At 49.8% G+C, this 11,824-nt stretch overlaps 4 protein-coding genes across 4 annotated transcripts; 3 read left to right on the top strand and 1 right to left on the bottom strand.

Annotated features, from left to right (window-relative positions):
* Positions 1-349: 349 nt before the first annotated feature.
* Positions 350-5,975, top strand: SERLADRAFT_413601 (uncharacterized protein; the record flags this gene model as incomplete). The annotated part of the gene is made up of 15 exons (XM_007315057.1): positions 350-757; positions 854-1,147; positions 1,216-1,346; positions 1,484-1,622; positions 1,719-1,812; positions 1,876-2,638; positions 2,709-3,257; positions 3,309-3,331; positions 3,397-3,561; positions 3,626-3,880; positions 4,117-4,668; positions 4,749-5,019; positions 5,088-5,281; positions 5,362-5,426; positions 5,485-5,975. 15 exons carry the CDS (start codon positions 350-352, stop codon positions 5,713-5,715), a joined length of 4,134 nt encoding a protein of 1,377 aa, XP_007315119.1.
* A 1,125-nt stretch (positions 5,976-7,100) lies between these two features.
* Positions 7,101-8,969, top strand: SERLADRAFT_459811 (uncharacterized protein; the record flags this gene model as incomplete). Its single annotated transcript, XM_007315056.1, has 6 exons — positions 7,101-7,391; positions 7,474-7,647; positions 7,711-7,763; positions 7,825-7,906; positions 7,965-8,050; positions 8,111-8,969. 6 exons carry the CDS (start codon positions 7,220-7,222, stop codon positions 8,768-8,770), a joined length of 1,227 nt encoding a protein of 408 aa, XP_007315118.1.
* Positions 8,970-9,062: 93 nt separating this feature from the next.
* On the bottom strand, positions 9,063-9,492 carry SERLADRAFT_459809 (uncharacterized protein; the record flags this gene model as incomplete). Its single annotated transcript, XM_007315055.1, has 2 exons — positions 9,063-9,200; positions 9,224-9,492. 2 exons carry the CDS (start codon positions 9,329-9,331, stop codon positions 9,063-9,065), a joined length of 246 nt encoding a protein of 81 aa, XP_007315117.1.
* A 13-nt stretch (positions 9,493-9,505) lies between these two features.
* On the top strand, positions 9,506-11,757 carry SERLADRAFT_446274 (uncharacterized protein; the record flags this gene model as incomplete). Its single annotated transcript, XM_007315054.1, has 3 exons — positions 9,506-9,531; positions 9,745-10,987; positions 11,043-11,757. 3 exons carry the CDS (start codon positions 9,506-9,508, stop codon positions 11,460-11,462), a joined length of 1,689 nt encoding a protein of 562 aa, XP_007315116.1.
* Positions 11,758-11,824: the final 67 nt, after the last annotated feature.

The following is an 11,824-nucleotide window of genomic DNA, read 5'->3' as shown; positions in this document are numbered from 1 at the left end:
TCTCGCTCTCCTCCCAGGTCCCATCTCACTCCCCCCACCACACCTCCCCGGCGACGCAACCCCTCCAGGCGCATTCAGCACTCGCTGGTGGGGCACAGAATGGGATCAATGGCCTGCCCGCACATGGGGCGACCTTGCTAATGTCCCTTCCCCCAATCCTCTTACCGACGCCGCTGAAGTGAAGGAGAGGAGAAGATCAGAAGGCGTCCTCCCCACACCTACTCCCCTCTGGGCCCAATCCTCCCCCAAATCTTCTCCCAGTCCTACCTCTCCCACCTCCCTCGACGTTGCACAAGTAACCGAGAAACGCAGGGCGAGCGTCGATGGAGCCACAACCACTGAGAAGGGCATGCAGCGAGGGGGTTTTAGCCCCCGTGGTCATATCTCTTTCTTGACCCGCGACAAGGACTCGTCAGAAGGTGGAAAGGAAAAGAAGGACAAGGACAAGGACAAGGACAAGGACAAGACCAAGTCGCCTTCTTCCTCCTCGTCGGGAGGCAGTTGGCTCGCACGTCGTCGCGCTTCTTCTTCCGCAGCCCGCGAGCGTGACAAGGAGACCTCCATCGAACGAACCCAGTCATCTCCTCCGTCGGCCCATAAATCCCCTGCAAAGTCAAAGAAGCAGCTTGACCTTGAAGAGGACGCCGCAGACGCGTACGAGGGCGGTCATGCGGCGCATGGTGCTTTTGGTGCATTTTTGCAGGCTCACTCAAAGGTGGAGCAGGAACAGACGGAGGGCTGGATCGTCACCCGTGATGTACGTTCTTTCTTTCCACCTTGCAGCCTCGATTGGTCGACTGTCTGCTCTTTTCATCTTGAACGTGATTAGTTACTGACTCATCGATTTGTGCAGCACGTAGCCCAAGCACTATCCTCCATCCTCCCACCCACCACACTCGCATCTCTCCCCTCTGCCCCTCACCTTCTTCCCTCCCTCTCCCCCTCCTCCATCTCACCCCCGCATCACCACTACACATCGATCTCTACCTCCCACCCCCACCTCTCCTCCATAGCCCACACCGCAGCTGATATCACCCACGAGGCACTGTCGTTGGGCGCTGATGCGTTGAAGTTTGCGCCTATCCCTGGTTTGGAGGAGGCTGCCAAGGCGTTGCTGGCGGTGTGGGAGGGGGTTCAGATGGTTGATGTGAGTTTGACCTCCTTGTTTCCGAATTTCATCTCGGAAACCACGATACTAACCCTTTTTGGTAATAGATGAACCGACTGGCATGTTTGCGCATCACCTCCCGCTGTGCGACGCTCTTGTTCAGTGTACGAGAGGAGGTGTACGAAGCTGGAGATATTGTGGGGGAGGAGTTGAGGGGGCCTGTGGGTGCGCTTGTTGAGTAAGTGGTTTTTTGGTAATCAAAGAAGGAGTGCTGATTTCATATTTTATTGTTTTATCCATGGCATTTTTCCTACGTTCGTTAAAAACGCAAACCCAACTCGTCAACCCCACCTCTCCTCATACACGTTAAAATAGTGCGCTTCACTACATCCACGAATTCCTCTCTCGCCAGCTCCACCGCCCCTTTCTGAAGCGCTACTTAAAGAGGGATGAGATTCTGCAGGAGATTGCGGCGTGTGATAGGGTGCTGGGAGATGTAATTGGGTTATTTGGGGTGAGTAGTGTGGTTCCTTTCGTGACTTACCCTCCGTGCTGAGTCGTTTTGTCTCTACTTGTCTTGGATTTTGTCATCCCTCGTTTGACAATGCAGATATCAATCCAAACGCGAATTCTGAAGCAGGTGATGAAGGCTGCTGAGGAGCAGAGGAGATGGGCGGCTGCGTGGGGTGTGCCGGTTGTGAGTGGTGAGTTTTTTCGTGCCTCATGTTTTGTGAGGTGATGCTGACTATTCATTTCCTTCTACGAAGGTATACAAGGACAACCATTCGACCCGCGTCAGCGTCTGCTACTCCCCGAAAGTCAACAGGCACAGCAGTATGAACAGGGACAAGGCGGAGGCTCGTTACTATTCGGCGTCGATACCCCTGTCATCGTCACCACCGATCACGAACGCGACCCCAGTCATGAGCAGATGTCGATGCCGATGTCCCCGCCGCCCGTGTACAGCCAGAACGCGTCGGGGGAGTCTTCAGTGACACCGAGGCCAGGGCCTGCGGCACAGTTTCCAGGTATTCCAAACGAAGGTTTCACCGCACCCGAGCTCGAGCCCCTCGCGCATCTCGAACACCTTCGCACGACTCAGAACTTGTACGACGCCGCGCGGGACACTGCCGATTTGCGCGCGCTGTTGCGGGAGGCATTGAGTGCTGAGAGCGATGCTGGGATGATTGAGAGGTTGCAGGTGGGGAGGAGTGAGATGCCAGAGGCGATCAGGACGTTGAGGAGAGTGTTGGAAGCGGGCGAAGGGGAGGGCGAGGGCACTATTGGGGCCATTGCAGTGGCAGAGGGAGCTGAACCCCGCAGCGTCGACGTAGCCGTAGGCGTGGATGCGAGTGTGGAGAGGAGTGCGTCGATGAGAAGGCCCCGGGGGGACACGCTCGATAGGGAGTTTATGGAGAGTGGGATTGATGCGATGACGAGGTTGAGCACTGTTGGCGTGTATAGTGGGACTGGGGGTGTGGGCAGGGTGGATGAGGTTGGGTGGGATTTGCCTAGTTGGACGATTACGCGGTGGGTTTTGGGTTGTTGGTTTTTATTGGGTTATTTGCTGATTTTGTGATTTGTTTTTGTTTTTTGCCAGTTACGAAGTCGACCGTGTTCAAAAAATTGGTCTCGGCTTCTTCTCAGACGTCTATCTGGGACAGTGGCGCAATCATGTCGTAGCCATCAAGGTCTTGTCGCCCGCTACACCCCGCTCACTGTTCATCCGCGAGATTTCAATCTGGAAAGACCTGAAGCACAGCAACGTGCTGAGGTTGTACGGAGCTAGCAGCGCTGCGGGCGATCCGCCGTGGTTCTTTGTCAGTCGGTACTGTAAAGGCGGGAGTCTGGTTGGGTGGTTGAAGGCGAGGAGGGTTGTAGCGGGGTCGTCTGTAAGTCTCGGTGCCAGTCCTACCGGAGGCGTAGGGCTTGGGATGATTCCAAGCGTGGGGATGGGAAGAGGGAGAGTGGTTAGTACTGGGAGCCTCAAGAGCCCTGGAGGAGGTGGAGGGAACGGGGGTGGGTCGGACGAGGTTGATTTGGTGAGGTGTATGCATCAGATTGCGAAAGGGATGGAGTATCTGCACTCGAGGGGTGTGTTGCATGGTGACCTCAAGGCTTCGAACGTGCTCGTTGATGAGAGTGGACGGTGTGTTATTTCTGATTTCGGGCAGAGCGAGATGAAGTCGGAGGCGTATAGGTTGAGTGGGACGCCTTTGCCTCGTAAGTTCACGTTTCCCTCGATTTATTATTGTGATTGTGTTGGCTGATGCTGGTGTTGTATGCAGATGGGACTCTGCGCTGGCAAGCCCCTGAGCTACTTGAAGGTGAAAATAGGCTCACGACGGGTGTTGATGTGTACGCGTTCGCTATTTGCTGCGTTGAGATATTGGGCATGGGCGATCTTCCCTGGGCTCATATCGACGATGCCATGGTTGCCCATCTCGTCATGTGTAAGCTTTCTGCATTTTATAACCAATTGTCTAATTTACACATGTCATAACTATCTATTTACAGCCGAAAACAAACGTCCGATACTGCCCATCACGCGGTACACCACATCTACCGCGCCGCTCATTAACGCAGCCTGGGTCCGTGACCCAAAGCTGCGTCCGGTGTTTGGGAGAATCGCGAGTCAGCTCAAGGCGCTGCGCAGGAGACCGGAGGAGAGTCCTCGTCCGGCTACGTTGGAGGTGTGGGCGGATTTGCCGACAAGGCTGCGCGAGTCTCCTGATTTGCGTCCCAAGATGGGGTTGCCTGATGTTCAGACTGGTCAGTCTTTTTTAAAATTAAGCTGTAGGGAATGGTTAGCTGATTGGATTGCTTTGTTTAACTTGTGTGTAATTTGCTTGCTGTATTTTTGTTGCGTAAACTCCGTGCTTCTATCGCTTGATATTCGTTGCTTCTGTGACGTGGTCCTTTGTCTATTTTTGATTTTGTCGTTGGTCCGTCTTTTTTTCTGTCTGTTTTCCTTTTTACCTCGTGCCACGACTTCATTTGGTATATAGGAGTTCCTCCTCCAGAACCAGCTATTTCGGACCAAGAATCGCCGCATTCTTCCGGTGAATCTGACAAGTCTTACAAGACCGCATCGGAGATAATGAACGAAGGCGAGGAGCAAGACGACACCATGCCTCAAGACTCGCCATCATCCTCATCAGACCATAGCCACCCCATACCCTTCCACCCGATCATACACTCCCCGCGGCGTCGCCGGCACTCGCTCCCCGAGTCAGAGGAGGATGTGGAGACGAGTGCGATGGATATGCCCCAGCCTGTGATTTACACGCCGTCCCCCTCTGCGCCTGCATCGCTCTCGAGCAGCCGTTCGTCCTCACTGTTCACGTCGAGTCCGCATGCAAGTATGGAAGATCTGCATGTGGGGATAGATGCGATGGGCCGACGGCTGTCGGGCATGACGTTGGGCGGTGCGGTGGGAGCAGGAGTGGATTATGCGGGGTATGATTCGCCGCCGCCTCTTGATGAGAGACTTGCAGAGTCGAGGAATGAAAGGCGATATCGGTTATTGGCGAAGAGCACGCACGAGTTCCATCATTCCTGTATGTATTTTTACTTTTTTGAACATTCATGCGCATTTTGCTGACGTGTGGATCTCAATCGTGTGCATTACTTCATCAAGTGACTTTACCGCTCTGGGCCCCTAGTCACGTTGCGCTTGGCGCCGTGGGGTATTTGTCAAAGCCTAACGGAGAGTTTGTGACGTTGTTCAACTCGCTGAATCCTGTCAAGACGTCGAATGGCGTTCTCAAGGATATGCCTTCTTTGTACGGCTACGGTCGTGTCTCCACTGGTAACCAGCGGTCTGACAAACGTAACGCGGCCCAGAGGGGATTTTTGGATGCATTGGCTGGATTTTTGACGTTCAAGCTGAAAGGGGATCGGTCTTACTCGTGAGTAGCAGAATGATTTACAAAGTTGCTTTTGCTCATCAAATTACTCTTTGTTTTTCGGTCGTTAGTGAGAGTGTCAGTCGGCGGTACTCGTTCCCACTGCGGGCCGGACATAAGACGGCCCATATCTGCGCAGAGACGACGATGTATTATTACATTGAGAACTTGGATGCCCCCAAGAAATGGTTCAAGGCCAATGTAGATTCTATCATGCAGCACTACGGACCACATCATCCCATTCAGAAGGAGGATTTATTCTTGGGTACGCCAACTCCCTATTTATCATGTGCCTATTTTATCTGATTGGTTGATCTTGTATTTTCGCAATTCGTATTTTTACAGTGATAGGAACATTGGATGCCCCTGATTACGCGTTGTTCGTCAGCCATAGCCATCCGGATGGTCAGGTACGAGTTGCTTTTATTACATACGTTTGTGCGCGTAACTAACTCGACATGCTCTCAGGCCCATTTCAACGTCTTTTCGAATCCCAAGAACGGTCGTGACTGGGGCACATTTACTACGGATACCGAGTTCCCCCGAGACTATGGGGGACCGTCATACCCCGAGGAAATTCCAGGTAAAGCATTATCAGCTAGCAAGATCTCGAGGATTGGACCCAAAAACAAATGGGATACGCTTTTATTAGCTCGACTGCGGTTTAAACCTGACATTGACGAGCCTACTTCTCTATGATACTACTATATATACATACATATTTTGGACGATAGGACATGTGGATTGAAGTGATCTTATCGTCTTGTACTTTTTTTTATCATCTTGCGGACCTTTTTTCTTTTTATTCTTGCCAAATCTCACTGGACCACTTTTCTGTTTCATCACCATTTGTCCTATCTTATTTGATTCGCTGCTCTTGTTTCTTGACATCTTGCCTTGTTGAAGAAGTGGATTTGTATCCCTCCATTTTGTATTTGGTACGTTTGCATTTAGCAAGGAATAATAGATATCAATTGCTTCACCATCCATCCGGCGTTGTCGCGGAGTGTGAGATTTTAGTATGTGAGATTTTGTTGGATCGTCAGCTGATACGGAGTCGTATAACGTCCGAATTGTTTAATGCAGTGGAGTGGTTGCACTTTTTTCTTATGTAAAGGAGTGGTTTTATCTGAATCATGAACATGCTGGCCTCGTGAGCGGGGGCGAGGTTGCTTTTGTTTGGAGTCCCTTTGATGGCCTTTAGCTGGTAGCGGGAATGCTAAGCCAAAATCGCATTTTTCCACAAGATTGATGCGTCGAGATGTGGAGTCTTGGACTACGTTCTGACCGGAATTGTAGTTCTGCTAATGAAAAGCTCGTCTTTGGTATGGAATATCACATAACTTGGATGTGTCGAATGAAAGTGGAAAGTGTCGGCGTGCTGTGAGGCGTGAACTCATAGTTGCATAGTCATGGTCTCATTGCTGAAACTGATCATGATGGAGCTCACGAATATTGGTAGAAGAGCTGTATTACCTTTGGGGTGGGCATGAGATGGAGTTTTGACATCGGGTTGGAAACATAGACGTGACCTCATTTGAGAATCTTATACCGTTAAGGTCATTGTTGCTTATGGCCATCATCGACTGGACGACGGTTGAAGTCCAGATTACAACGAACGAGGAAACTGAATACAGTAGTGAATGGTCTCGGGCACAATGTCACATAGGCCGAGGTGTAAATCAGTGCGCCAGTAACGAAACTCACCAAAAAAAAAATCGTGTTTCATTCTTGTAACCCGGAGATTTGATCTATGTCGTGATCACCGATGCATCATGGGAAGATAGAGATAAACAACCCCAGGGTATGCAATCTTGGGGGAAAGTTAGCGTGGGCGGTTATCGCTGTTGTGTCGTAGCGCCGCCTATGATTAATATTATCGCAAGTTGTTGACATTGGCAGGACAGCGGATGCTAAGAACCATAGATCATGTCGCTGTAATTCGGATTGGCAGTGATGATGGATTGGAGAGCAAGCAAAGAAAGTCTCATGACAATTTTCGACATAAGAGTTGAGCGCGGTTCCGGGTAATGAATTGCAAGACCCGATATAGCAGCCGAAGTATAATCAAGCTCAAATATACTAGTGCTCGGTCTTGTACGGTCATCCCTCGTATCAGCACCCTTTATATGCTTATCTCCAACGAAGACTCACTTTAAAGACGCTCTTTTATCTGACCTTCCCCCATACCCCAAATTTCGTTATGCCAGCTAACCTCTCAGCTTGGAAAATCCCTCCCATCCCAGTACAGGTCCAACTTGCTTACGCCAAAGCTGTAGCACCCTCTATTCTCAAGTCTTTGCGTCGTGGTCTCAAATACGTTTTCTTCCTTCTGCTTCTCGTAAACGCTCGTTCGTTACCGCTCGCCTGGCACGGTACGTGTTGACTATGTTGTTTAGTTCTTCCATTAAACGCTGTCTACTACAATATCCCTACATAATCGCAATATCTCCTTAGTTCGCATCTTCCGCCCTGTCGTGTATCTGCGACTGCAATACTATCTTCTTCGCCTACACCTGTTGTTCAGCTCAAAGGAAGTCAAAGTAAAGGCATCCAATGACTGGGCAGAGTCGCTGTCCCCAGTGGGCGCACACCCATTTGAAATGACGACTGTGTATAAGACGTGGGCAAGTAAGTACTTCGTTAATATTGTAGCCTCTTTCGTATAGCACGTGCTAAATGCCCTCCGAACAGGTTTGGACGAGTCTGACTTCAATGGACATCTCAGCAACTCTAGCTATGCAAAAGTACGCCAATACACTTTGGATTGCAAAATTATGATATTTATTTACGTCCTTTTAAATCCAGACTCTAGATGCCGCTCGTTTCAAAACAGCCCTTGCCAGTTTCCCAGCATTCTTTCGAAGTGGGGGATGGATGGCTTTAGGTGGTAAGCATTCTAAAACATCTGTATCCTCCCGGCATATGCACATATTTTTCGTTATTAGCCACACATTACCATTTCATTCGTGAGATCCCCATGTTTGCGAGATATGAAGTCAGAGTCACCATAGGAGGATGGGATAATAAATGGGTTGGTTTATTCTTTAAATTTCGTGCCTATTCGTGGAAAGGTGCTGAATAGAGTCTACAGATCTATGTCATTTGCCGATTTGTCTCAAAGTCTCAAAAGAAAGGTCGTTCATCTGACAGGCAAGAGTCACCAACTCCATCTCCGCCCCCAGGTAGCATGAGCAGTACCCTTCAAGCTTCACTGCATACTCCTGTCAACGCAGACGAGCTTGGTACGCCACTTCCCAATACACCAGCTGGGCTAGCTTCTGTTCCGTCGGCGGATAACGTAGCTGTCATGAACGTCCTCCAGCGTACGGAAGAACCCGACGGCGCAACTTTGCACTGCGTGTCTATCTCAACAATGTGTTTCAAGCAAGGCCGCATCACCGTTCCTCCTGGTGTTATCATCGCGGCTGAAGGTTTCTCCCGCCCTCCATCAGCTGGATCTTCTGATCCATCGCCCTCCACTTCGTCTCCAACTGCGAGCTCGCCTGTCAATTCGTACTCTCGCGCGAATCCTCCTCCTACCTGGGCTCTTTCTCAGTCTTTGCGACTTGCTCCGACCGGAAGCATGCGCACATTCCGTGAATTCTTGAAGGGTGGCTGGCGTAATGTTCCCGAGGGCCAGCGTTGGTGGGAAGATGCACTTGGAGGTGAAATCGAGGAGAGGAGGAAGGCGGCTGTTGAAGTCCTTGGGCTTGCAAGGAAGGGTTTGGAAGAAACCAGAGAATTGAGATAAGATCTGGTCCGTCTGCTTCGGGTGCTTATTTTACAGCATACCATATCCGAGCAATGGCCTCGTTTGACGCGAATGCTCTTTTATCATAATCATTGTCGCTAATGTACTTAGTAGCCTTCATATCTAGATACGTAGAAGACTAGAAGGACTGGAGATCCTGAAATTCAGCGATACAGGGAACAGTTGCGATCCTGCCCACCCCATGGCCGTTGCGATATACTACGGTTTGACACATTTTCGGTATTTATTGCAACCGGTGTTTACTGACAACTCATCGATAAGTCAATACCGGTTATCTTAGTAATTTGGTCTGAGACCAGATAACGAGCATTATATTTCTCATCACGATATGTTGGTTAACCTCCATGTTATGCTTGAGAACGAGGGCCTCGGTTGACAGTAAACCATCCAAGAACGCGTATGGCTCTTCCTGCGATATATCATGTTGCGCACGCGGACTCTTTTTGCCCTGCCAAGGTTGTCAGGTTCAGTTGCAAGGCGGAGAAAGTCTGGACTTGTCGCTATCTCCCCAGTGCATCGAGGGGGTGTCAACCGTGTCATTATCGGAAGGAGATATGGCTATGCGTTGTGCAACCTGGTAAATATTGACATAGCCAGCCTTGTGTATCTTTCCATCCGTGTCGTCTTCTCCTCACGAGACGCTATTTCCATTGAACGTTCTACAGACGTTCCCGAATTCCGCAGTCGAGACAGTCAGAAAAACGTGTATCTGCCATGGGTGGCGATTGCGGTGCCCCGATGTACGTATAGGATTAATATGATCACGATTCAGCGTCTCCCTCGCATTTCTCCCTCAATCACGATCTAGAAAGGACAAGCCTGGCGCACTCACCTTATACGTCCACTGTTACCCATTGCCGATGAACATGCTACGTTTGAAGCCTCTCGGTTCGTGCTTTCGTTACCTATCTTGATGATAATCATGCTCACTGATGATCATTAGTGCTCATCAGTGTTGTGTTCTGTGACACCTTGATACAACAAGTTGCTGCGACAAACTTCAACACCTGCATCTCTGAATTGAAACTGAACAATCAAAGCACATATGGAGGTCTCGATAACAATAGGCAGAGTGTTCCGATGGCAAATGCGACAGCAATCACATACGAATTGTGCAGGGTCGCTTGTGGGACTGCGCAGGAGCCATTTACATGGACCAATTTCTCGCAGCAGTTCAGTGCATGGCTGCTTCCATACCTCGCACTGATATCCCAGCTGCCATTCGGTGCGAAGCACAGACTTGACAATCTTATGTCTGTGTTCCTAACCGTTGGCTCACCCGCCCTTGCTGGCTACTCCCTCGTACTGACAGTCCTTAATGCACGATGGGTCACTCGTCGCTTTGAGGCCGTTTCTTATCCAAATAAGGGCTATGCAGTTCGTATACTCAATGGTCTTCAGCATGCACCATTGCGTATAGCCTCCGAGGATTCACTGCTCTCATCTCTCGTACTCTTACCACATAACGACGACTGGTGGTGCGAACTTGCTGACTACCTCGACTACACGCATACTTGGTCTATTTCAGCAGCGACGTCCATCGTTTGGGTCATCGTCGCTTTCATCTTCACCGTTGTAGACTCCCTCGGAAACGTCTCAGATAATATAAACTCAAATGGCCAAGCAGTAGGATCAATCTGGTTGTGGCTTTTGCCAATCGTTATTGGATGGTTGCAGCTTTCTCCCAAATGCGATTCGGCACGCCTGCGCATCGCTATCACCCGCGCCAATGCGATCGCATTCGTAGCCAGTGATCATGGTGTAGTGAAAGCGTCTGCTATATCTAACAGGCGTGCTGTGTCGATCGACGCTTTGAGCGAGGGATCGCTCTCTTCTGCTGATGAAGACCGAAGCCCACCTATTTATAATTACGCTCGGTCGCTGCATTGGTCCCACTCAGCAGAGGAGGTGTTGACAGCTTTTCACATGGCATCGAAGAATGCGAGTGCCCACAGGCCAGTAGATCCAGGAGTGCTGTGGCAGGAGGGCGACAAAGGTAATGATATTCACCCTGATAATCGGGTGGGCTCCCCAGAGGCAGTGGACGCATACTGCCAACTTCCCCAGTACACAATTCGAAGTAGGTGGGCAGCTGGAGTTTTCTCTAGGATGGCCATCGCGTCTTTAATTTCACTCGTGATGCAATGGGGCACTACAGGCGCAGCGATAATAGTGGTGTGGTTTACTCCTACTATTGTGCGTTCGTCATCATTGTTGTATAGGCTGGTTATTCTAATAACTTATCTTTCAGGGCTTGGGATGCCGGTCTGGGTCATTTGTCCTTTACGGGGTGTTATCGACACTCGTGTGGATAATGCTCGTTACCTCCAGTATTCTCGTCCATTATTCGTCATACAGCCAACAGTCTCTCTCAGCTCGTCTTGCCGCTCTAGGTGCCAAGCAGCTGAACTGGATGGGGAAATTCGTCGCCATCTTTAATTCGGTATGGATCGTCGCCATATGCGTGTTCCAGTTCAGCAATGTCTTCGACACTTGTTATTGTAACTCCAGTGTCCTCGGACTCGGAAAGAACGCGTTTGATGTCATCACTTTATCCGCCCAAGAGCTCGGTATCATACGAGGATCCTGGATTGGCGGTTTGGTCATGGCGTCAGTATGTTCTATTGGATTCATAAGCCTGATGAACTTGCTAGTCGACCCTTCAAACTAAACGAATGTTCGACATGATGCATTATCATCATATACCCCTCTGCGTATTTATTCAAATTATTAACGACTTACATTTATCTTTATCAGCACATAATCGTGCTATTGTGACACTTATACCACATTACTGCTATATCTTGAAGACAGACATACCTCACTTACACTTATCATTCTCATATAATTCCTCACTGTACCAACGCAATTATGTACCCAATTAGTGCATTTCTTTTGCGTCTTGATGATCAGGATGCGAGCCGTACTAGGTTGTACTCACAGATCATACGCGCACGATGCCAGTGATAACCAAAGCCGACCAAGAACTTCAAAAATCACCATCAGAACCTCAAAGCGCTGTGTTCAAGCATC

This window comes from Serpula lacrymans (genome assembly GCF_000218685.1).
Source record: "Serpula lacrymans var. lacrymans S7.9 unplaced genomic scaffold SERLAscaffold_3, whole genome shotgun sequence".
In the NCBI taxonomy this organism is placed as follows: domain Eukaryota; kingdom Fungi; phylum Basidiomycota; class Agaricomycetes; order Boletales; family Serpulaceae; genus Serpula; species Serpula lacrymans.
The sequence above is the reverse complement of the archived record's forward strand: the minus strand, read 5'-3'. Positions and strand labels throughout refer to the sequence as shown.